Source organism: Patiria miniata, unplaced genomic scaffold (assembly GCF_015706575.1).
Source record: "Patiria miniata isolate m_02_andy unplaced genomic scaffold, ASM1570657v1 HiC_scaffold_24, whole genome shotgun sequence".
In the NCBI taxonomy this organism is placed as follows: Eukaryota; Metazoa; Echinodermata; class Asteroidea; order Valvatida; family Asterinidae; genus Patiria; species Patiria miniata.
This window is the reverse complement of record NW_024037063.1, coordinates 12,685,674-12,711,818: the sequence shown is the minus strand read 5'-3', so window position 1 is coordinate 12,711,818 and position 26,145 is coordinate 12,685,674. Positions and strand designations below refer to the sequence as shown.

Sequence of the window (26,145 nt, the reverse complement as noted above, 5' to 3'; positions counted from 1 at the left end):
GTCCAGACTAGCCCGGTTAATTTCTGTTCATCCCATGTAATTCCTGATCAATGCACACAATTCTTTACTGACACATGTAGTTTCTGACTGGTTCTGGCAAAATGTAATAGAAGTGGGCAAACGTACAAACGAGGGTTTCCAGGTACATGTATTGGGAATGAGAATAAAATTCTCCTTGCAATACTGTTTGTTGCACTCTTCAGTCGGACATTCCGTTGATAAGTTATGGCTGTTTAAAGTTCATATTTATCGACGTGCCAAAAAAGTAACAAACTGAGAAAAGCCATTAAAGTGTCGAGTTTTGTATTCATGAAAATGAAAGATGCCAATTGTTTTTCCCTAATAACACTTTTATTCCACACATTTTTATACTACATTTTTAACAGAAGACATATCAAAGATTACATAAGCTAAATGAGTCGTTTGTCATGTTTGTCGGGAACTTTCATTTGGAGATTCAGGCCAAAATAGGGCCACTTCATCACATCACTTCATCACATCTCTTGGTGTTCCGACTTCCATAATTTTTGAACTAAAGATGGTATCAGCATGCGGTTTTCACAGCAGTAATGCTGAGATTGTGCTCTTTTCAAATCTGTATCCAAAAAAAATGACCAGGGTTGACAAACGACTCATTCAGCTTGATCGCATCACATATGAAGAAATATGAAATCAGAAAATAAAATAAAAAATATGGCCTATTCAGTTTTTTGCAGTTTTCTCCACTACGGCCTATGCCCATTCCATCTCAATTTTGTCCGAACACCTCTCATTTGCGACTCGGCTGAGCAAAGAAAAAAATTGACCAGGGTTGACAAACGACTCATTCAGCTTGATTGCACCACATATGAAGAAATATGAAATGTGGCCTATTCAGTTTTTTTCATTTTTCTCCACTACGGCCTAAGCCCAGTTCCATCTCATTTTGCTAGAACACCTCACATTTGTGACTCGGCTGATCGCCAGAGCAAATACATTTTGATAAATGCTCAACTTTTCTAATTATTTTCTGACTGCTTACAGTCTGTCTGCATCGCCTGGGGTAACGTCAATCTCTTTGACTACACCAACCGCCTGCAAGCCGGGAGTCTGCGCCTCTACCTCTGGCCCCTCCCCCAGGGCCACGATGAGCTGCTCAACCCCTTCGGCCAGACTGGTTCCAATCCCAACAAGGATGCGCCGTGCCTGGAGCTGGAGTGCGAGCGCTACAAGTACAGCCTGGTCTTCCCGCAGTTTCAGGAGATCAGCGATCATGCCGCCAACGTGCCCTCGAAGCCGTCTAAAGTAAGCCCAACTCAGGATTTTCTAAATTTCTCTAGTGTTGTAGTCGAAGTGCTTGCGATGGATCTCAAGACAACACTCTAACACAAGTCTGTCACATGTGAATCACAAGTCAATCACAAGCGAATCACAAGTGAATCGCAAGTGAATCGCAAGTGAATCGCAAGTGAATTGCATGTGAATCGCAAGTGAATCGCAAGTGAATCACAAGTAAATCACAAGGGAATCACAAGTGAATCACAAGCACATCACAAGTGAATCACAAGCAAATCACAATCAAATCACAAGTGGATCACAAGCAAATCACAGGCGAATCACAAGGGAATCACACGTGAATCATAAGTGAATCACAAGTGAATTGCATGTGAATCGCAGGTGAATCACAAGTCTATCACCAGTCCGTCACAAGTCCGTCACAGGTCCACCACAAGTCCACCACTAGTCATCCAGATCAACTTTAGCTCAGATGCTTTTCAAAGGGTGCATCGCTGCTGCATCCCCTGTTACTTGTGACCGGACTTATGAATTAACTTGTGATTTACTTGTGTGGTGCTGTTATTTTGGGGGAAAAAAGGATTTTGATGGGATGACCTCCCCCCTCCCTCCTGGTTGATTCTTGACATAACCCACACCCGATCACTAAGTCACGTAACTCGCGCCTGTGCGACTGCCTCTGGCCAAACGATGGGCAAAATGTCATCATGAAACTTCTTGGTCCTGGCTCCCCGTTGCTTTATGATGCGCACGGCTATGGGCTCCGTGAGCCAACAAAAGAGGGCGCCCTTTTACCTAGCAACGACGTCCCATGGGCGGGACACGTACATTTCGCTGGTTGACGCGCGCGCAGCGTTCCTTGTGTGTGACGCACGTACATCAGGGGATTTGTACTATGTATATGCAGGGGCCGCGCTTTGCGGCAAAATATTGCAGTCAGGCAAGATGGCGTCGTTCAGTCACCCCAACTGTACTTTCTTTGCTGGTGAGAGGGTACTTGTGAACGGAGTGGATTGGTAAACAGCAATGCAACCGTGCCCTGTGGTTCAGTTTCAAATAGTCGACTAGAGAAGTCCAACCATCCTTCATTCGAGCGAAAATAGTCAAACTTTGGTTAACTATAGTTTGCGCCCAAACTTGCTCAGTGTTGCAAAGTTTATAGCTTTATTTTTAAAAACCCTGTTTGGCTTTATGTAATCCCGATTTAGCTCATGATAACCTGGGTTAATTGCCTTTTAAACCCTGTTAATTTTTTTCACAGATACCATCGGTTGAGGAGGCTAGATTACTAGACGAGATCATCCGACGAGACACGCTGCATGAAATGTCAGAACAAGACAAAGAACTAGTCTGGGATTGCAGGTAAAGTGGAGTCCTCTGATATTTACTTTGAACAAAAAATCAGGCTTTTTTTTCCTTCTAACAAATGTTATGCAAAAAAAAATGTTGTTTTTTTTATCTTGGGTTGATTTTATGCCACAAACAGATCAGCCCTGCAAGAAAACTGGATACTGGCACCCATTTGTAAAAAGGGGGCAGGAACTAGTCTGCCATGCTAGAACTTAAATATTGTCGGACTGCAATTAATTCAAAAGATAGAAAGTAATTATTCCATACTGAATTTTTTTTATTTTTGATGTCTCTTTCAAAAGTGAATAACTTTTGTTTTGCTAGGAAAAAAAATAGCAATTTGAAAATCAAATACCTTTTTCCAGGTGGAACTTGAAAACAGCAGGGACAGTGTATCTTGAGCAATTTTCAACAAACTTCTTTGTTGATGAGCTTTAGACCAACCCCGCTACATGTAAATAACAGTATTTTTACCTTCAGAGTATTTGGTTTTAATACAACCATGCTCAGTGCAACAAAATACAACAGTTGTCAAAGAGTGTAATCTGCCCATTGTAACAAGGATCTCTCTGATTGAAAAAAAATCCAACATTGAAACTTCCTCAGAGTCTGAGGTTGCCAAATACAACAGTACCATTGTTCAGTGGGACTATGTGTAGCTCCAATTGTCTCAGAATTGGACATTTATATTCACTGTCGCTGATGGCTCAATGCAGCAAAGTCCCACAGACTTATACACCTGATATACTGTGTTGCTTCTAGCAGGGTTATAGGCCTAATGAAGAAGGAGCTGTCACTTTTTGAATGTGTCTTGGTTTGTGTTGTTGTTCTTTTTCAGGTTATACTGTCAAGCGAGACCAAACTCTTTGCCCAAGCTGCTCAACGCTGTCAAGTGGAATTCCAGAGATGATGTATCACAGGTAAAATAACGTGGTTTGAAACATTTGGTAAAATTGAAAAGGCAATTTCAGCTACAATATTTGAAATTTGGATACAAACAATTTGGCGTCTTTGCATGCACATCAGTTACCGTAGGCATTGCGTTCCAATGCCCTTCCCAGTGGTCCCACCCCAACTCTCCCTTTGTAACCGTTGAGGGGGTACTTGTGAACGACGACCTTTCTGTACTCAAAGATTTATTACTCCACTTTGTTTGCATCAGCTGTACATCCTACTCAAAGACTGGGACCTCGTAGACAATGAGACAGCGTTAGGTCTTCTAGACTGCAGCTACGCGGATCTCGGAGTCAGAACCTTCGCTGTGGAATCGCTGGAACAGAACCTGACAGATGAGGAACTATTACAGTACATCCTGCAACTTGTCCAGGTACAGGGTTATTGTTTTTTCCGGAGAGCATAATCTGAAAGTATATATGACTTGTAGCTTTGCATGGCGGATGAGATCAAGTGCAAAGATTAGGGGTAACACCATGTGGAAAGAAATCTCTTCTTGGAAGAAGTGTGGTTCTGAAAAGAACCGGATGGTTGAGTGTAGAACTCGACGTTTCGGACAGTGTGCTCTGTCCGTCCTCAGGAGGGTGAGTTCCACACTCAACCAACCGGTTCTTTTCAGAACCACACTTCTTCCAAGAAGAGATTACTTTCCACATGGTGTTACCCGCAATCTCTCTACTTGACGTAATCTGAAATTGTTCAACTATGAACTGTCATGTGCTTGTGGATCATTCTATACATTTGGGATTTACTTTTTTCCTGTCCCTGTTACATCTGACATGAACAGTTTTGTAAATTCTGGAAGCACTCCTTCATGCCTTTTTTCCTATAAGAGTGATTATGTAAAGCAAACTACCTACCTAACAAATGAGAAAAGTTTGAACTCATTTTGAATGATACTTGAGCATGAATGACCTACTTATAATGCACTTATAGTGTAACATTTATTCAGACAAGCATGTTTAATGATCGTAAAATTATCCATTTCCAAACATTATTTTACCATCTGCGGTCCAGAAATGTTAAAAAAGTTCTGTGACATTGTTGAAGTTGAATTTAAATAGACTCTTCCCGTCTTTTTTTATTTTGTTAGGTTTTGAAATACGAATCCTATCTGGACAATCCTCTGGCACGGTTTCTCATGAGAAGGTCCCTCTACAACCAGCGCATTGGACATTTCTTCTTCTGGCATCTCAGGTACACAAAACCTTTTCTCCCAACTTAAAAAAACCAACGGGAAATTTACAAAATAATGATTTCGGAAAGTCATTTGATGTCAATGAATACAATTCTTTAGTCACTAACTCACTGACCGACTGACTGACTGTCACTTGTGAATTTTTGAAGCAACAAACGTTTGAAGCAACAAACGTACTCAAAATCTAAAGAAGGGTGCTGAACAACTAACCTGATGAAGTTTCAGCTCAGCTTCAGCTGTAGCTGTATATTCCGAGAAAAACAGCATTCTAGGATCTCAATTTCAAATCAAAAGTTGCTGAATCATGTTTTGAATTGGGCCTGAATTCAGCGTCCGAGACATGTTCTTACTGAGCCGATTGCAGCGACGCGATGTCGCCCACTGATCCCACGAATTATAGCAACCTCACATGCGTGTGCGTCATGCCAATGCTTTGCGCGCGCTTCGCCGAATAACAAAACGAACTACTAATTTAAATTTCCTGCGGTGCGTCTTAAGAAGCACCGTTGGAAAGGCCTTCTTTAGTTGATTACTTCAAAATGACAGCTTGCCAGAAAGAATAATTTCACAGGGAGTTTAGTCCCCTTACTATCTTTCAACCAAGTATGTTTTTCAACAATAATTACGCCAGTTACTTTTCGGATAGCTGCAAATGATGGACTGTAGCTTTAACACTGGTCTGTGAGCAGCTTTATGAGGCCTGCCTATAAACAAATCCGCCGGCAGCCATTTTCTGCGGTTGCACCATGCCCACACAAGTCACGCTCAGGAAGTACGCACGCACTCTGGGCTCCTTCGACCAATGCGTTTACGCCTCGTCTTCAAGAACGCGTGCAGCATGCATGTAAGCGTGACACCACCGCAGTAGTAAAAGCTTCGAATTCTGGTCGCCAGATCCCACTATTCATGTAGAACTTGTGAGTGTAAACTATAGAGCTATATTAAATTACTAGAACGCTAACTCGTCATTCTGCTCGCGGAGACGCTTTGAAGCCGTCCTGGGCGCAGACATCTTGAATTCATGTGCGTGTTTGTAGAACATAATGAAATTAGATGGATTGAATTTGAAAGTGTACTCTACATGCAACGCGCAAGTAGAACATACGCAAACAACTTAAGCGCGTCATTGACGGTTAAAAAAAAAACGTGACGGCCAAAAGCATCTTCAGCGAATACACGCACGCGTTGCGCTGTTTGCGTAGAGCAAAATGACACGCTCATTTGCTGATCGTGCGTTTCGGTTTTGGGCGTATCGGCTTCGATGACGCACCGGTATGGAATACAAACGCAGATATGCAAATAGCCGTACAAAAGCCGTACAAAATGTCTAGGTCTCCATAGGTTTGTGCACAAACATGGATGCGCCCAGCAGGCATTACTTTGTACACGAAGTTAGCGCTCTAGTAATTTAATATAGCTCTATGGTGTAAACCACATATGCTTTAGTCTTGCGAAGCTTGTTACATGTACTTTCATGACAATGTGCAGGCAATAAGTCCAGCCTCCATACATCGAGCGAAAGTAGATTTTCATTTTCATCACGTTACCACTACTTGTTCCACAAACTTTTTGGCCATTCTGACTCAACTGGCCTGCCTTTTTTTGTTTTTACTTCTGTTATTGTAGGTCTGAGATGCACAAACCCAAAGTCAGCCAGAGGTTTGGCCTGATGCTGGAGGCCTACTGCCGAGCCCTAGGACCGTACCTCAAGCTCATCGTCAAGCAGGTCGAGGCCATCGATAAATTGACAAACCTGACCATATCGCTCAGCGTGCGCAAGGACGACACCAGTAAAGTGAGTCCCTAGTACTGTTTCACCCTCTAGTGGGACGTCACTATTCAGAGCAATATGTGAAACCCTTGAAAAACCCTGCAGGTCAGTTTCAGGTGAAGGGATATGACGTGTTAACCCTAACCTTCCCAAATCCTCCAAAATCCTCTTTGCAAAATGGAGGATTTTCAGGATTGAGGCTATATGGCAAAATTGTGTGGCTGATTTTGGAGGATGCACTGTGTCGAGGTCTTGGGCCAGACCTTGTGTTGTTTATGCTCAGCCATGCATACATTTAGGCCTAGATTATACTTGAAATCCTCCGCACTGCTTTAGGATGTCACTGGCTCTGCCTCAACATATTGACGGTGATTGCTGGAGGATTTTGCAGGATTATAAGGCAGTGGTCACCCCTCCAAGGACCATATTCAAGAAATAACGGAGGATTTTGCCGGATTGAAGCTGTATGCAATTTTTACATGGAGGCAGTTGGAAGATTTCGAAGGATTGAGGTTGCTTCCTAGGGAGTGAGGGTCAAAGTAACTGTGTCACACAGAGTGTCATTGCTAAAACAGCACTGTGCAGAGCAGTGAAGCGTGACCGAATCTGCCTGCTTGCCCTGAGCTTAAAGGGAATATACATCATTTGCTTTTTCTGTAATTTTCAGAAATGGATGGAATTTGGGGGTTGGAAATATATAGCAAATATAGTTACACTGACTTTTTTGAGGTTTTGGGTTCGAAAATGCTATAAAAACCAAGAAAAACAATCATTTTCCTGTAGTCTGGTTCCCTGACTCCATTTAAGAAGAAACAGAGCAGTTTACATACATTGGGGAATTGTAAGGTTAGGGAACCAGTCTAGCTGGCTTGTACCCGTTCATAGGTGTGTAATCGATTGCAAACAAGTGCGATGGTCAACTGGGGCCAGTATTTGAAAAAAAGCCAGTTTTTCCAACGCTGGTCGGCCGATCAGCATTGGAAATTGATACAAATATACCACTTTTCTTGAAAAAGACAGTATACCAGGTGCCATAATTTTACAGGATGCTTTACACTGTCATTCACTAACAGTCCAGCAAGGTATTTCAAAATGATTTGGTAGTTTTATTTTTTGATGTTTGCAAATGTTGTATTTTCCCTTTAATGCTAGGTTCACACATTCCTGATTTTTAAGCCGAATCGTTGCGAATAGCATTCTTGAGTAAATCTGGGAATGGTTGTTGGCTGCCTCGGGATGATTCTGTTAGTTCGGTGAAAGATCGACATGTTCAAAATTGTGGAGGTGATTCGCGAACCAATTTCAATCCTTGGTTTAAAGGGAATATACATGATTGGCTTTTGCTGTAATTTTCAGAAATGAACTATTTGAGGGGTTAGTATAATAGATCAAATATTGTTAGACTGACATGTTTGAAGGTTTGTGTTCGAAAATGCTGGAAAAACCAAGAAAAACAAAAATGTTCAAGTAGTCTGGTTCCCTGACTCCACTAAATATAAAACGGATCAATTTACAGATGCCGGAAACTTGTAAGGTAATGCAACCAGTCTAGCCGGCCTGCACCCGTTCATGAACATGTAACCAATAGCAAACAAAATTTGGACTGAAAGAAAAATGGTTAATTTGGAGCAGTAGTTGAAAAATAGTTAGGTTTTTCCAACGGTGGTCGGCCGACCACCGTTGGAAATTTTTACAAAAATACCATTTTCTTGAAAATGACTTCACACCAGGTGCCATAATTTTACAGGATGCTTTAGACTGTCATTTACCAACATCCTAGTAAGGTATTTCGTAAAAACTAGGTAGTATTATTTTTCGATGTTTGCAAATGTTGTATATTCCCTTTAATCTTCTGGTATTCATAAGTAATTCAGGATATTCTTACAGCATTCTGGATATTCTTACAACATTCTTACAAGTTTCGTAGACTTATTTTTGGTGTTAACAGTCAAAAAATGACTGTTCTTTGTCGTCGCCGACTGTTCTGTGGCGTCGCAATGTTGACATGAGGGCGGCTTCAGAGTGCAAAGAATATGGGTTCCTGCTTAGTGGAGGATTTTGGAGAATTCAGTGAGGTTCCAAGCTGAAGTCCTCGGAGAGTTAACTTGACAATTCCTGAAAATTATCATTTCCCCAAACTAACCTCAGGACCGGCTGAAATACCTGTCGGACCAGATGCAGCAGGCAGACTTCATCGACGCCCTCCAGCACTTCCCCCTGCCGCTCAACCCCACCTTCACCCTGGGCAAGCTGAAGGTGGAGGACTGTCGTATCATGTCCTCGGCCAAGCGCCCTCTATGGCTGGTCTGGGAGAACCACGAATTGATGGCCGACGCCATGTTTGCCGACATGAAGATCATCTTCAAGAAGGGTGACGGTAAGTCCACTTTCCTCTTGACTCGTTGTGTCTGGCCACATCAAGAAAAAGTGGTAAGGCGATTATTCTAAAGTCCGAAGTCCTCTGCGATACGGAAAACGGATGGAATTTCACGGAAACTAAGGACAACACAGAATTCTATATTAACTGCCAAAAAGGTACATGAAAAGTTGAAAAGGAACCTACTAAACAGTTTTCGTAGTGTTGTCTTCAATTCTTTCGTACCAAATACATGTAATGATGTATGCACATCGCAGCGGGACTGAGGCGATCGCTGGCCAAATGCACGCACGTACATAATACATGTGCGTATGCACAACGTGCTGTGACATCGGCATCACTGGTAACACGGCAGTGTGGCAGGGATTCGTATTTCATTGGGAACCAGCTGAGTTCACGTCAAAATGCAAATTGCTAGTCTTGGTTCTACAACGCCTTTCGCAGTGGGGTCTGTGCACGCACGCACGGTATCATGCGATTCAACATGCGGAATGACCGCAAGCCATCTTGCAACCAAGACTAAATACCACATCGCCCACATTATATCACAACTGCTAAACAACCTACTTGGCTCTTACCGCATGCACAATTGTCCCGGATTGGTGCACAGGCAAGCTGTCCGTCATGAATTATGCATCACAGAAGGACATTCTATTGTATGCCATGGATATGTATGTATGTACGTGTATGTATTATGCACGATTTTCTGTATGGCCCGCGGCCGGCAGGCTACCACGTGCGTGCGTGCGGTGACATCTAGAGCAAAACTTCAAGTGTTGTGTGTGATTGTGGTGTTTGTTTTGTAAGAAACCCGAAGAAAACGGAATTTTCAATTTTAAGAAAACGGAATTTTCAATTTTAAGAAAACGGGAAACTTCGAACTTTAGATTATTCCATACTTACTATTGGCTGATTTTTGTTCGATGTCTCATTCAAAAGTGAATAACGTTTGTATTCATCCACATACCATCCATATTCACCTGAATGTCAAACTGTTTGATATATCAAAATGAGGAGTTGAGTATTCTGTTTGTAATGCGTAAATGCACAGGTATAAGTTGAACAAATGTCTTTACGTGCACAAGACTCATTTTGTTGGATCCGGTCATTTCCTTTGAAGGATTAACCCTAACCCCCTAGGCCCTTGTTGCTTACAACCATCCTCAATCCTCCAAAATCCTCCCAAATTTTCCAAAATTTTGCAACTCCGCCTAAATTTTTCAAAATTGTCAGACAGTCCTGCCTCAAAATGCATTCATCCTCAATCCTCCAAAATCCTCCTCATCCCAAAACTTTGCACTCGTGTTTAAATGAAGGATAACCAACGCCAAATACCCTTAAAATCATAAGACAGTCCTGCCTCAAAATGCTTTCATCCTCAATCCTCCAAAATCCTCTTGTGCTTCAATCACCATTCATCCTCAATCCTCCAAAATCCTCATGTGCTTCAATCACCATTCATCCTCAATCCTCCAGAATCCTCATTTGATTCAATCACCATTCATCCTCAATCCTCTAGAATCCTCCAAAACCGCCAGGAGGATATTGGAGGAGTGAGGTGGGTTAGGGTTAATAAATACTTCAACTTGACGTGACACACTGCCTGATGCCAGCCTTTTTGATTCATTGATCAGATTTGCGGCAGGACATGCTGACGCTGCAGATCTTTGAAATCATGGACAACATTTGGCAGATGAACGGGCTGGACCTCAAGTAAGTGATGAAACAAGCCTCTTAAAGGCGTGACCGACTTCTTGAAGGAACAGTAGATGAGGCTCCAGAAACTCGGTCAGAAAGTTGTTGGTTATGTCGAAGTATCTCCAAAAATATTTGGCCTACAGACTTCAAACTTGTGAGATGCTTTGTCAGATTGCATCAACATGTCTCTTGCGTACAATCAAACATTACATGTTTTCAACATTAGTAAAGGATATCTTAGCCAAGTTCTTTTAGACGGCAAGTATATTGTTATACCATGATTCTATTTTTATTTTTTAAGAATATTATACTTAATATATTAAACCCTAACCCTCAGGGGCAGGGGTATTTTTAAACCCTGCCAAATGCAGCAACATGCAACACTTGTCTAAGTGACAAGCCTGCCCAGTGCAGCAAGATCCATCAGGCCAAAAGTCTCAAGGCCAAACTGCCTAAGAGTTTGTGGTCCCTGAACACAGCAGGATTACAACTGAAGCATTGATCTATAGGACTAGCTGTCATTGTCTCAGAAGCGCCCTTTTATGCACTGGTGTTGATAGCTGAATGCATCAAAGTGCACCAGACGTTTCCACCTGATGCACTGTGTTGCTTCTGGCAGGGTTAGGTTTAAACTGTCATTTTCATGATGACAGTACTTTTTTTTCTGTGTTCCCACCCCTATGCAATTTCATTGAAGATTCGAACACTTCAGTCCTTCATAAAATGCATTGACATGTGTCGTGTTGACAAGCGTAACATCACCCATCTCGTGGCCAATGTCTATTCTAGCTGTGTTGCACAAACCAGCAGGGATGAAAATGTTCAAAAGTCTTTGAGAACGATGAAAGGTGATGTACCAGGGTAACATGAGTCGATGTATTCCGCGGAACCCATTACTTGTACATGATCTTATGCAGTACCTCACGTGAAATTTCTCAACCAATGAAATTTCACAAAAGGTCTTGCATTGGACGGACATAATAACAAGACAACACCACTCCACAGACATAACAAATACTAAAAAAAATAGATCCCATAGTTTTTCATCTTAGCACGTTTTTTGTCACTCCCTTTTTTTTCGCAGTATGCAACCCTACAAGTGTTTAGCCTCAGGTAATGCCACCGGTTTGATCGAGGTGGTTCAGAACTCACTGACGATTTACGACATACAACACAAAGCCGGCATCATGGGGACCCTACAGCTGAAGAGCAGCGTGTTGCATCAGTGGATCAAGGAGAAGAACAAGGGAGATCAGTAAGTACATCGTACAATCGTCTGCTGGGATGTGGTACATGGCGTTTTCCCACACCCAAGGGGGATAAATGGTACTAAGGCCGAGCCAAGGGTGTGCGAAAACTCCTGCACCATATAACTACAGGCAACGATTGTTTTATGTTATGCAACGCCTGACTAAATCCCTGTCGTCTGGTTGGTGGGTCGTTGATCACGTGTCATTGAATTATTCGTCCCAACCCACGGCCTGGCCGCACCGCAAAAATAGGCAGAAAACTGCCTCTATTTTAATAAAATGTAAACATTTTCATCAGAAATTAATACAAGTTGTTCCAAAAACTGTGATTCATATGTGTGACAAATTTAAAATTTGTACAATTTATATTACACGTGGGAGAACATTAGTTTCATAATAGGCGTGGGGGAACATTGGACCCTATCAATGCAATATTTTTGAAAATGATAAATGCATCAGCACGCTCAGATGCCCTTCAGCCGGGCACCCGATCTATATGTTCTGTAGATTGATGGATAGATTGATGTGTGATAAATATTGTCCCTGAGATATATTGTTCCCTTCCATTGATCTCCATTAGTAAGACTGGAAAGGACACAACGCCCTCCATCTTGTGCATGTACGCATAGTCATCGGTGAGGGTTTGAAAGTTGAAATGCGTTGGTCACACACAGACCATACAGCACATGAACGTCACGCATGCGTGGTCGCAAACTTTACACCCGCACTGTACTACCCAGCTGTTTGTGTCCGCGTTTTCCAAATCTTCACTGCGCGCAAGTATACGCGTGTCCTATCCAGTCTTACTAATGGAGGTCAATGTTCCCTTTGCAGTTCTTTGAATGATGTTGTATGTGATGTTGCTCTCCAGGTATGGTGATCCCATTGACAAGTTTGTTGCTTGATGGTGTTGTATATGATATTGCCTCATACATAATGATCCAATGGAGAGTCTGTTTTTCTTGAATGATGTTGTATGTGATGTTGCTCTCCAGATCTGTTGATCTCATGAACAAATTTTGTTGCTTGATGGTGTTGTGTGCGATATTGCACCCCTCCTGCCCAATTGAACTTTTATTTTTTAAATGGTGTTATATGTGACCTTGACCCCCAGGTATGACGATGCCATCGACATGTTCACCAAGTCCTGCGCCGGATACTGCGTGGCCACTTTCATCTTGGGTATCGGGGACCGGCACAACGACAACATCATGCTCAATGAGAACGGACAGGTAAAAAAAACACAACCTGGAATCGAACCGGTTACCAATCTACTGCAGGCCATGGTCGGAGGCAGAGTGGTGTCCTGGACCAGGAAATAGTTCTAAGTGGATTTAGGTGCTGAGCAGAAATCTGTTGAGTACCAGTGACAAGCTAATAGACAGCACATAGACAATTTTTGCTGATAACTTGTTGTTCTGCTAAGCAAAAACATTCCGTGTTTGGCAAATTTCGGCTCCTGAAATAAGCCCAGCAGCCGATTTCACGAAACAGTGCCTAACTTAAGCAATGTGTAGGACTTGCGTAACAAAAGGTCGAAAGGTCAAGGGTCAAGGTCACAGTGGCTAAAACAAAAGAAACTTTGTCAGAGCGATAACTTGAGAAATACTTTACATGTGAACTTCAAATTTGGTTTGTTGATTGTCCTTGGTAATCCTAAGAAGCCTATTGCATTTGGGGCCGAAAGGTCAAGGGTCAAGGTCACAGTGGCTAAAACAAGAAATTTTGTCAGCGCGATAACTTGAGAAATACTTTACATGTAAACTTCAAATTTGGTTTGTGGATTGTTCTTGGTAATTCGAAGAAGCCTATTGCATTGGGGGTCGAAAGGTCAAGGGTTAAGGTCACAGTGGCTAAAACAATAAAAATCTTGTATTTATTCTGAGATCATAGGGATTAAATCATATAAAACCTACAGAAAACACTAATGCTGTCAATGAACATTCCATGTGAGCTATGTACATGTAAGTTGATGTTAAAAGAGTGGTATTATGTCATGGGAACAGTCACAGTTGCGGGGCATTTGTGTTTGTAAACACACCTGAATTGTTTCTCTCAACATTTTGACTCTCTTTGAAATTTTCATTCAGAGATATCATATGAACAGTTCGGGAACAGATTTTGACCTCATCAAAGAGTAGCAGTTGAGATCGCAAAAAGGAAAAAATTACTTGATACATTGCCAAAGTGTAACAAATGCAGCATTGAATTTCCATTCTTTTGTTCCTTGTTCCCATAGATTTTCCACATCGACTTTGGTCACTTCTTGGGTCACATCAAGAAGAAGTACGGTATCAAGCGGGAGCGCGTCCCCTTCGTGCTGACGGAGGACTTCCTTCGAGTCATCACCAAGGGCAATGATATCAACAAGAGTCCGGAGTTTAAAAAGTAGGTCATTCACAAATCAGCATCTGACATTTCTGCCAAACCTACCCCTTAAAAACCTACCCCTTAAATTCCTTCGGACATTTATGGACAAGGGTCTTGAACAAAAAGAAGATTCAAATCTGTGAGGCACATGTACATCCTTCTCTTGTCAAGATTCCATTTTTGGGCTGTTAAACTAGGGCTATTTGATGCCTTTCAGAGACAAGGTTCTTGGACCAGAAACCAAATCTATGAGCTAAATGTTTAGATCCTTCCTTTCTCCATGCTGAGATGAAGCTATTGGTTCTTCCTGCACAGACAAGGTTCTGGAACCAGAAACCAAACCTCTGAGCTACATGTACATCCCTCTCTTCTGTCAAGGTTCCTGGAGCTGGTCTGCTTATCTTAACTCATAATCTTACACTTGGTCAAGATAATTGGGCCCTCCTCCAAAGAAAGCAAATATTTGATCTTTTAAGTTCTCTCCTTTCAATGTTCAAATGTTCTATTGCTTGGCCTACATGTACCTCATCCTCTACCGATCAGCTAGGGTTGATGTCTATGGTTCCAGAACTAGAAACCAAACCTTATATTTACATACTTTCTTCTTTGAAGGTTCCAGGAGCTGTGCTGCTGGGCCTACCAATCCTTCCTCGCTTAGCCAGCCTCCATATCTCCTCAATATCATCCCCAAGAGGACATGGTTCTAGAACCAGAAACCCAACATTTGATTTATTTAACTTCTTTCCTCTGAAGGTTCCAGGAGCTATGCTTCTCAGCCTACCTCATCCTCCGCCACTTAGCCAACTGCTGTATTTCATTCTCCATTATCAACCCAAGAGGACTTGGTCTAGAACCAGAAACCAAACACTTGGTTTATTAACTTCTCTCTTAAGGTTCCAGGAGCTGTGCTGCTCAGTCTACCTCATCCTTCGCCACTCGGCCAACCTCGTTTCTTCTCTGAAGGTTCCAGGAGCTTTGCTGCTCGGCCTACCCAATCCTTCGCCACTCAGCCAGCCTCTATATCTCCTCAATATTATCCTCCAGAGGACATGGTTCTAGAACCAGAAACCAAACATTTGATTTGTTAACTTCTCTCCTCTTAAGGTTCCAGGAGCTATGCTGCTCGGCCTACCTCATCCTCCGCTGCTCGGCCAACCTTGTATCTCTTCCATCAACCCCAGAAGACACGGTTCTAGAACCAGAAACCAAACATTTAGTTTATAAACTTCTCTCACCTAAAGGTTCCAGGAGCTATGCTGCTCGGCCTACCTCATCCTCCGCCGCTCGGCCAACCTCTTCATTTCCCTCTTCTCCATGATGCTGGCCACGGGCATCCCAGAGCTGCAGTCCATCGACGACATCTCCTACCTCCGCAAGACCATGGCGGTGGAGAAGGAAGAAGCAGAGGCCGTAGAGTACTTCATGAAGCAGCTGAATGAGGCCCACGGTGGTGGATGGACCACTAAGATGGACTGGCTGTGCCACGCACTTAAACACGGCATCTAGAGACACTTCAAGGTAGGTTTGTTCGCATTCCCTTCGACATTCCTAGAAACCACTCCTTATTCCTAATCTTTAATCCTGACCTGCTTCCCAATTTGTGACCAGAGACCCATCCGCTCCGTTCACAAATACCCCCTCACTGGCAAAAAAAAGTACAGTTGGGGGTGATCGACTGACGCCATCTTGCCTGACTGCAATTTTGCTGGGGCGGCCGTACCACTGCGTGTACATAGTACAAATCCCTTGGTGTACGTGCGTCACACACAAGGAGCGGTGCGCGTCAACCAGCTTAATGTCCCACCCATGGGACGTCGTTGCTAGGTAAAAGAGCGCCCTCTTTCGTTGGCGCACGGAGCCCATAGTGGACCTGAGCCCAATAGCCAATTTCGCGAAGCTTTATGAAATGGTGTATAAACTCCACTTGCACTACGATTTATTGCGTAACTGGCGGTACGCCATTTCATAAAGTTTTGCGAAATTCGTTACTGGTCTCATTTCATGCTGCACACACAGCACATTTGGCAAAACTTTTAGAGTGCGGGAGTCTGCCTCTTGCGCTTTTTTTTTTTTTTTTACGCCGTTTTCACCATATACGACCAAGATCTTGTAGATTACGAATATCTTAACATAATTTCAACATGTCTCTTCAAGTTTGAGAAATCTGCCCCTGAAAAAGTGTGAAGGTTTTGTTTAATCACCCTGTATATACTTTTTCTAAAGGAGGGAACATTTTTTTATGAAAAGTAGTAATTTTCTCTGAAATTAAGACAATTTTACTTCGGCGATTCACAAATGCAGAGCGCCACCAATAGTTTGCCACGGAGAGTTCATTTTTCCCAGTGCATTGTCGGATATGGTCGACAAATTTGCATCGCGGGACATTTGAAATTGTTCGTTTTTTCCGGTCAGTAGTTTCGTAAGCGTATGATTCGAATATATGTTTGCCCTTTTCTTTTCTTTGTATCAATGTGGTGATTTTTGGTAAGGCAAGAGAACGCTATGCTCCAATCTATAACAAATTACCTCAAGTGTCTACTGACACTCATTCAAATGGGCCATATTTTGTCGAATGTAAACTTGAAAAGTTGACTTTCCATGGCCAACTCTTGGTGGCGCGCACTGCATTGTGAATCGCCCGAATGTCTCTTGTCTGTCATTTCTCTTTTTTTTTGGACATCCATTCTGCACTTGTCCATAGTTTGCGAAAGGTGTTCATAGATAAATATGCATACTCCAAAGTGCTCTCGAGTCTCAATGCATATTTCAAATTTCAAAGCCTCTGTGTTACAGCTTGGCGTTGGCTTTCAATAAGTGAGTTTGGTATTCCAACTCCGCATGTGCACACCTAGATTTGACGATTTTTCCCTCAGGATACACCTGTCCCTATATGCGTGCAATATCATAGCGGTTACCAAGCAAACTTGCAAAAAAATTGGACAACGAAGTATTTTCTGCTTAAAAAGTTCCATCGTCTTTTTGAATTCATGAAAAATTGCAGATTTGGTTACCACGTCCCCCACGTGGACGCATGTGCATTTATCTGCCGCGTTTATCTCAAAGTAAAACATTGAATCTTGTTCTGCACATATGCAGTTTGAATACCGATTTTGGCCATTAGAGTGTCGCTATTTTTTTAAGCGGATTCTGCCACCAAAATTGTGCTCACTAGACAACTGGTCCATGAGCAGAAACATCATGTTGCACGACATCAAGAAATGCGACCCTTGCACTGTAGTCCACATATCATCGTGTGCCAAGGAAAAGGACGTTAGCAGCCCAGGGACGCAAAAAGCACTTTTGGAGATAATCGAGTTTAAAGGTTTTGTGCTCCCATTTCTAAATGAAATATCACATCAGGCTGAAATTTGAGCTCATGAATGTCGTTAATAATAAAAATCATATTGTGCATTGTTATTTCAAAATATCACTTAATTTTAAAGTTATTTAATTTTTTCTGCTAATGACCTTTTACCGGAAACTTAATCTGCCTTAAACATGAATCCGCCCTGCATTAAGCGTGCGCTTAAGCGGCGTGTTAAATCCTAACGACCTTTTGCCGGGAACAAACTTGGCTTTGCGTACCCACTTCAGTGGGACGTTAGGGCGCTTGGAACATTTTTTGTTACATTATAATTACATGCTTACGACCTTTTGCCGGGCACAAATAATGAAAAACCTCCTTCCGTCTTTTGTTTACTGTTAATTACGTCAGAATGACGTAGCCCCTTGAGACATTATGTATATCAAATGAAAGATATTTCCAAGCTTAATCGATTAACCGCAAAAAAACCCTGAATTTGACCTTTTGACTCATTTTTCGCCCCTTACGACCTTCTTCCAGGCACCCGACGATATAATGTACATGTATGTCCAGAGATCCTTGACACACACACCCACACACACCGGTTTACGTTACATACCTTGTCTGGACATTCCTTTGTTTTCGTGTAGTTAAGAAAACTCGGTACAAAAAATAACTTTACTTAAACTGTGAAAACTCTTTTAACCCAATTTTTTTTCTATGATTCCCTATAGTGTTTCTCTTCATTCTGCTACGGATAAACCTAACCCAAAAATGCCTCTAAACCTGTTTTCCAGAAAGGGCAAAACGTTATGTGGACACGGCTTAGTCCACATAACGTTAACACAACCTGCATTATGTGGACATCTCTTGTTCACAAGTCCACATAGGGAATGTAAGACAAACTCACACACACCCACAAAAAAGATTCAAATCTCTACATGTATGTGTAGAGCCCCCACGTGTGACCTTCGTGGCATATTGGCCAACAACTCGGGGTATATTAATATATAATCTGGTTCCTAATGACCCGTCTCATCCCGAGCCAGCATAATCTTGGCCTTGACTTGTGTTAAGCCGGTAATCGTCCAGAATTAAGCTAATTGGGCTGTAGTTAGGCAACCGTAGGAAAGAAATGGTCAAGACGGCAACTCATGGCAAGGAATTGACACTAAATCCAAGAGGTTTCAACTTTTTCCCTCTGTTTACTGGTGTTTTCCTCCTTTTTTTTCAAGTTTGTCTTTTGCTTTTATGTAGTAATACAAAATTATATTGTTTTTGTTAACTACAGGGGATTCTTAACCTAAAACCAAGATTCTTAACCCTAAGAAATCTTGATCATTTGCATTTTTTTGTTCGTTTAAAGCAACAACATTTTTAAAAATCTTAAGAAGGGTGCATAAACAACGAATTTGTTGCAGTTTCAGCTCAGTGGACATTTTGGGAAAACAGAGACAAATTTTTGGAGTCTCGTAACTGGATTCCGTTGCTAACCCATGTAAAAAAAAATGTGCCAACAGGCACATTTTCTTAAACCATCTTCAATGATTGTTTTCTTCCAAATGATACCATTTCAGGCGGAATAATTTTACAGGGTATTTAGTACCAGTCCTGTCTTCACTTCGAGCAAGCATTTTCTCGTTAAAAATCTGTAGGTTCGTTACTGGGTAATTGCAAATTTCACAAATCTGGCTGTGTACCAGAAACAACTATTTAAACAGTCACAGACAGTCAAAAATTCCATCCACTTCCCCTGCCATGCCTTTTAAACAGGCTAGTCAGTAACAGTCAGTTTATATTTGAAGCGAGCACTCTGACTAGTCAAATTCAGTCAACAGACAAAAGCAGGAAACTGGTTGCACAGGCCTCTTATCAATCACTCACAGTCAAAGCACAGATGTATCAAGTTACATAAACAGTCACAGCCAGTCAATCCTGCTTTATGTGGGCTAGGAGATCTTAACTGTTGAAAACAGTAACTTGATTGATTTTGACTGAAAGGATAACTTGGCACAGAATGTATGTTTACATAGGAGGGTTTTAATGTGTATTTATTATGACTGGTATCCAGTTACATGTGTACTTACCACACACATTGTTTTTTCCAAGCCATAATTATTGCTTCGCATCTCAATGAAATTGTTCCCACGGTTGCATCATAAAAAATTGTTTATTTCAGTCTCTATTACATTTCGAGACATGTTTAATACAAATACAATGCTAATCTCCAGTCCATGAAATATTCAAGCAGAAAATGAGGGACAAAAATGAACAAACAAGAAAGCAAGAAATAACAAAAGCAAATACGCAAACACACTTTTCAATTTAACCCACGTTAAGGCACTTGTCCTATTTGCGACGCGTCTTAGTAACTTACTCCCCGCAAAAATGAAATCTGTTATCCTAAACCTTTCTGCTGGAGGAAAACAACTGTAATCCCCATCATCTACAATTCTAGATAAAAAGATTTATCCTTCGTCTTGTCGCACACGGACGTACCGGTACGATAACTGACTCGCGATGATGATGACGCGGAAGATGAACTTTATCGTCACGTCAATCCTTCTTTCATTTTAGAATGCCAAAGGGCGGATTTGCATGCTTTTGCAAACCACGTCACGTGAGGGAAAACTGAATCCCAAAAAAATCCTTATGTTTGCTTCGATGAAAGACTTTTTTCCAGTCTTTGTAAATTTCACAACAAAAATGTTTATTTAACAGACCTTTCATCTTATATGTCATGTGTAAAACACAAATTATTCTTTCTATCAGAAGCATATACAATCATATTTTGTGGGTGGTAAATAATATTTATTTGTTTCAGGACAAATTTTGGTTTGGGCAAGTTTTGACGGCTGAAATTTGAAAATATTCTGTTGGTTTTTAATGCATCTTTTAATTTTATGGGATCAATTATAACTTCATAAGTACATCGGGGGCCGGGTACTTTTAAAAAGAAGATTTTTATGGAAATCTGAAGGGGGGGGGGGTATTCGTTTAAAATTAAACAGCTTCAAAATCAACCCCTGTGAAAAGAAAGGGATGTGTACATGTAAATCAAGGCCAGAAAGTTCTGCAAAATAGAATGTAGGATATTTCTTTTAGAAAATTTTTGAATACTCTTCAAAAATTGAGAAAAAGTTCAGTTTGTGTTAAGCACCAGTGAGTTTTATTAAAAATAAGGCAGAATTTACATATTAAGATTATGTTCTGTTTAAAATTTATTTTCATCAGATAAAGGGAAAAACAGTACCAAGAATGCCAGATTTTCAGACTAGGTCTCTTATCCTCTCCCCACAAAATGGAAAATGTTTAAAATCCATACACAACAACTGCGACTTTAAATCTGATTCTCATTATTCTAACCTTCCCTGTCACAGCAATTGAACGACTTCATGGTTGGTACTCTTCTCCTTCCGCCGTCCCTAAACTCTACAAGATGTTTAAATCCCCACTCTTATCACATCCCATTATCCTCGGATCGTGAAAAGGTTAAATAAATGTCCCAGCGCCCGGCCGGCCGGCCGTAAGAAACGAGATCACAAGTGGCTGTGATGCAAAAAAAGAAAAGAGAAAAAAAAAGAAGGAATTCGTTCCCTTCCATTGACCGCAAACCGTCAACAGTTTTTCCGCCTGAGCGTGCTTGCCAGAGCGGGCTCCTTCTGCCTGAGTGAAGATCCGTGTTTTTCCTAAAAAGACGGGACGGACAAGAATATTTAAAGATCTGTCACTGTTACACATTAGGCCGGGGCAACGTGTCCCGTGTTTATGGGCCAAGGCTGCGTTTCCCCAAGCTGCAGATTCAAGAAGTTTAAAGTGGTTACTTACATACTGTACATTTGTTTTTACTAGCTAAGGGCATAATTCTTTTGATCAAGAGGTGGCAATGGGCTTTATTGTCAGTTTGTTTCCTTGATTTGCATGCAACCATATACAGATTTGACACATGTATTGCATCATGTTAAAGTCATATTTAGCGTTAATGGGACCAAATTTTAGGTAAAATCTACTGCAGGTTCCGTGGCTCGGACGTTAGGCCAAAAAAAAATAATAATCGGTCCCTGGTCAGACCGAAGTTCCGGAATTGATGCGGCGACGCGGTTTGTTTGTTTTTGTTTGGTGGTTTTTATTTTTATTTTTTTTCTAAGCTTGAATTGTACAGACAAGGTGGGTACTATTTTGCTTTTTTGTGCCCTCATTATACATTGGTGTCCTCCATAATTTGCCTTGGTGCCCTTTATCATTTGCCTTGGTGCAATTTCCCCATTCCTTGGTGCTCCTTGGTACAAACATTTGAGGAGTTGCGCTGTTGTAGCTTCCGTGTTCATTTGAAGGGAAAAAAAGGTTGACGCGCATGATTAAAATCGACGCGCGCACTGACCAGAGACCGAGTATTTTTTTTTTTTGGCCTTAATACTAGACGAGAAGTATTTTATACAAGATCGGTACCAAAATAAAACCACTCATTTGAATGTTGGGTTGAAAATGATGTTTCTTTGAAAAGGTTAAAGCAAGGCAAATGGGCAATTCCATAGTCACGCTCCATTTTGATGGGTTCTTCCGTGCTGTTATCTATAAAGGCAAAGTATTTAGGGTGGTTTTTTCTCACAGAAGATTCCTTGAAATTAAGCGACTAAACCACCCCAAAAAAGGCAAACAAATTAAACTTCTGTTGGTTTGGCAGTACATTTTTATCGGTAACTCACGTTACACAGAATGGACATGGAAAACAAATGAAGTGCCTAACATTTCAACGTTTCTCATACTGTGAACTGTTTGAAAAATCTTTTCAGTGCCCTTACATCATTAGGATGTAAGTCATATGCTACCATGACAATTATTTAAAAAAAAATCAATCATGAAATATCCAGAGGGATATATTTGGTAACTCATGTTACGGTAACTCACGTTACAGTTTGTCCATCCGTGTTTGGTACAAGATAAAACATATAAGAAAATTATAATCTTACAAAAAAAAAACACTTTGGGCAGAAAATATGAACCTTTCTCTCTGCCTGAAAACCAAAAACTCACAATAACACTTACAGTTTGCATATAAACACAAGGTGCCAAAATAACTACCTAAAATCCATAATTTCTAGCAAAAAAAAATCCATTTTTCTGACCAGAAAAACCACACTTAACCATACCCCATCTCACTCACACATCTCTCAAACAAAAGGTCTTGTTGTCCCCTTTTATTTGATACCACATTTGAGGCCATGATGCTTGTAGTTCTGAACGTTTCATATCTTTCCCACTTTTCAGCCATGTCCACTTTCCCGTGGAATTGCCCCGATGAATAGAATAATGTTTGTGCATATTCAGTTCCTTAGAATTTGCCTCAGAATTTGACAGCAGATGGCTTCTATGCCCTCCAACCACTAGCAACTCTTTAAATTATTCATATGATTTGGGCATCTACGGCAGTCTGTTATGGTATCAGGTCATACCGGATGGCAAATGGTATAGAAGCTGTTGAGATTTTTTTTTTCTGCAAATACAAAGCAAATGTGACTAGGTTTTCTGAGACTAAGAATTAAAGATATAGTCCATCATTTGTAATTTGTGCATTGTGTTTGTTTGAAGCAACAAAAGTGCTCAAAATCTAAAGAAGGGTACTGAACAACTAACCTGATGAAGTTTCAGCTCAGCTTCAGCTGTGATATTCCGAGAAAAACAGCATTCTAGGATCTCAATTTCAAATCAAAAGTTGCTGAATCATGTTTTGAATTGGGCCTGAATTCAGCGTCCAAAACACGTTCTCACTGAGCCGATTGCAGCTCTGCGATGTCACGCACTGATATGACGAATTATAGCAATAGCAACCGCGCGTGCGTGTAAATAAATGGGTATTTCGAAAGAAAAGAAAGCATTACAATTTACAACATTTTGAAAATATTGCAAATTAATGATAAAACTTGACATTGTTGACCTCAACTTCCCTTCAATCGATCAATCGATGGGGTAAATTCAAATGCGGGAGTTTGTGACAAGACTAGTCAGTGTTTTGCAAGACGTTCACGTAAAAAATGAACGTCGACTGGTGAGACGTACACGCTCAAAAGGCTCTTAAATTACTCTGGAGATGGAGAGAGCCACGGCTGGTGACGAAGCCCTAGTTTGGCAAACATCCATAAACTTAACCAATCAGTCCTTCAGCCTTGACCTGAACAGAGCCATTGGTACATATGTGATCACAGCATGGCACCATGTATAATCCCCGCCCTTAATCTCTCTAATCCAGGCCGCTTAATCCACTTGATGAAGTTATTGGCAGATCACAAGTGCCGCAGCGAAATTTCCAATCAACCTTGTTTCCCCCACACACTAAAATGTGACCTGACATCACGAAATGAGCTTAAAGTCAGACAAAGAATTGAGATATTTACACGTGTATGTCTGGATTCTGTAGTTAACAAGAACTTTCCAGTGAAACAGCGCGTCCCAAAATACCTGCAAGTTTTTTTTGCGAGGCTCTAGCGTCGGCTCGGAAACACGTACCGCCACTATTTTTATACCATTTTAAAGGGAAAATACAACATTTGCAAACGTCAAAAAACGAAGTGATCAAATTATCATGAAATACCTTACTGAATTGTTAGGGAATGACAGTCTAAAGCATCCTGTAAAATCGTGGCTCCTGATGGGCTGACATTTTCAAGAAAAACTGTATTTTTCCAACGCTGGTCGGCTGACCAGCGTTGGAAAAAACTGGCTTTTTTCAAAAAAAGTTCTTAATTTTTCATAATATTATTAGTTATTCTGACTTTTCTTTGCAATTGATCACACACCTGTGAAGGGGTACAAGCCTGCTAGACTGATTCTCTGACCTTACAATTCCCCAAAGTGTATTAATTGCTTTGTTTCATCTCAAGTGGAGTCAGGGAACCAGACTACAAGAACATGATAGGTTTTCTTGGTTTTTCCAGCATCTACAAGCCCAAAACATGAAACAAGTCAGTTTAACAATATTTTATATAACATACTTATCCTCCAAATCCATTTATTTCTGAAAATTGCAGCCAAAGCAAATGTTGTACATTCCCTTTAAAGCTTGGAATCTTACCTTTATCCCTGGTAAGTATTGGTTTGATACTTGAAAGAGTTTATAAATTATTCGTGTTCAAATAAAGGCATGTTGAAAACAAAGTCAACCGATTTCAAGGAAAATCGATAATGCGGTACATCAGATGCAAACTCGAGTCAAACTATGAGCCCGCTTTTTGAATAGGTACATACTGGCACGTGAATTTCAAAAGTGACTCGGAATTCCAAAAACGAAGAACAATATTTAAGGTGTAGTCTACATGGATTGAAAAGAATAGGAAACACAGAAAGTAAAAGGCAACGAAATCGTCACATCATGAACATGATGAAGCATTTCCACATTAGAAAAAAATGCGCGTGATAGATTTTCCTTGAAAACAGTTGAGTTTGTTTTCGACATGCCTTTATTTGGACACGAATCATTTCAAAACCCTTTCAACACTTTTGTTGCTTTAAACGCACCCCCCCCCCCCCACAAAAAAAATTCACAAATGACAAATGATCTACCCTACCTTCAAAACAAAAGCTACAGATTTGGCTTTTGAAAGTTTTGCTTTGGTTTACTTTACGCTCAAGTTTTGACTGCTTTTAAAATCACTTCTCTTTGACATTTTCATGTTTAAGAACTATCGTGTCACCTTGACCCACAATCATGCAGTTTCTGTGCAGAAAAAGACCTAGAGATTTCAACCGTAAAAACAACATCTCTCTCAGCAGCCGAGATATCATCACGTCAAACATTGATTTACGAGGCCCTTAACCAGAGCCTTATGGGCAATTGCTGCAATGACTAGGCTGTGATGACAAGTACACAGAGATATTGCTTTATAGGGAACTGTAGGATAGTTAGGGGCAAAAGTACATTTCAATATGTAAGGCCAAGGATTCTCGGAATGGACTGACAAATGATATTTCACGTCTGACAGATTCAGTAATTCTATAATTAGTTTGTGTGATTTCTTTTCAAAGGGTCCATGCAATGAAATTTGTTTTAGTGCAATCCTTGGAAATGCATCTTTGTGTCTCATTTATCCCTATTTTCAATCTTCGTTTTGACAGTTTCAAGGGTATTTTGGTGCCTTTTTGGTTTTAATGCTAATGCGAATTTGTGAAAAAGTGGGAAGTTCTTTCAGGCAGAAACCTCCATGTTACAGCTATTTCAGTACCAAAAGTTGCTAGAATTTCGGATATTTCTCTATCATACATTTTCTTTTCTTTGGTGATTTATTGTTGTGTCAGTACATGGCAGTAAGCCAATGAGCAAATTTTTCTCACAAATATTTTCAATAAGCATATTTTGGGGTTCACGATTTGAACAGAAAACCCCTAAACTGAACAGTGTCTTCCTGAAAATGAACTGACATCACAGCAACAGCGCCCTCAGTTGTCCGGAAAAGCATGGACAATTTTAAATGTTTCCAAAAGTGCACTTTCAATGAAATTCACCCAAAAGGGATGTCCAATAGTTTTATACATTGAAGAAGAGTAGAAAGTGGCTCTAAATATGTTCCTGAGAAAAATTCACTTCATGGACCTTTTAAACAACTT

General features: G+C 40.9%; 1 protein-coding gene across 1 annotated transcript in view; it reads left to right on the top strand.

The window, feature by feature from the left end:
- LOC119732122 (phosphatidylinositol 4,5-bisphosphate 3-kinase catalytic subunit alpha isoform-like) overlaps positions 1–15,765 on the top strand; it is a 49,765-nt gene extending 34,000 nt beyond the window's left edge. Inside the window, exons 7-18 of the mRNA XM_038205516.1 lie at positions 1,024–1,284; positions 2,537–2,637; positions 3,464–3,545; positions 3,788–3,952; positions 4,673–4,776; positions 6,404–6,572; positions 8,697–8,925; positions 10,560–10,638; positions 11,708–11,878; positions 12,988–13,105; positions 14,113–14,261; positions 15,485–15,765. Coding sequence (XP_038061444.1) covers positions 1,024–1,284; positions 2,537–2,637; positions 3,464–3,545; positions 3,788–3,952; positions 4,673–4,776; positions 6,404–6,572; positions 8,697–8,925; positions 10,560–10,638; positions 11,708–11,878; positions 12,988–13,105; positions 14,113–14,261; positions 15,485–15,749 — 1,893 coding nt within the window. The 3' untranslated portion in view covers positions 15,750–15,765. The remainder of the gene's footprint in view (positions 1–1,023; positions 1,285–2,536; positions 2,638–3,463; positions 3,546–3,787; positions 3,953–4,672; positions 4,777–6,403; positions 6,573–8,696; positions 8,926–10,559; positions 10,639–11,707; positions 11,879–12,987; positions 13,106–14,112; positions 14,262–15,484) is intronic.
- The last annotated feature ends 10,380 nt before the right edge of the window (positions 15,766–26,145 follow it).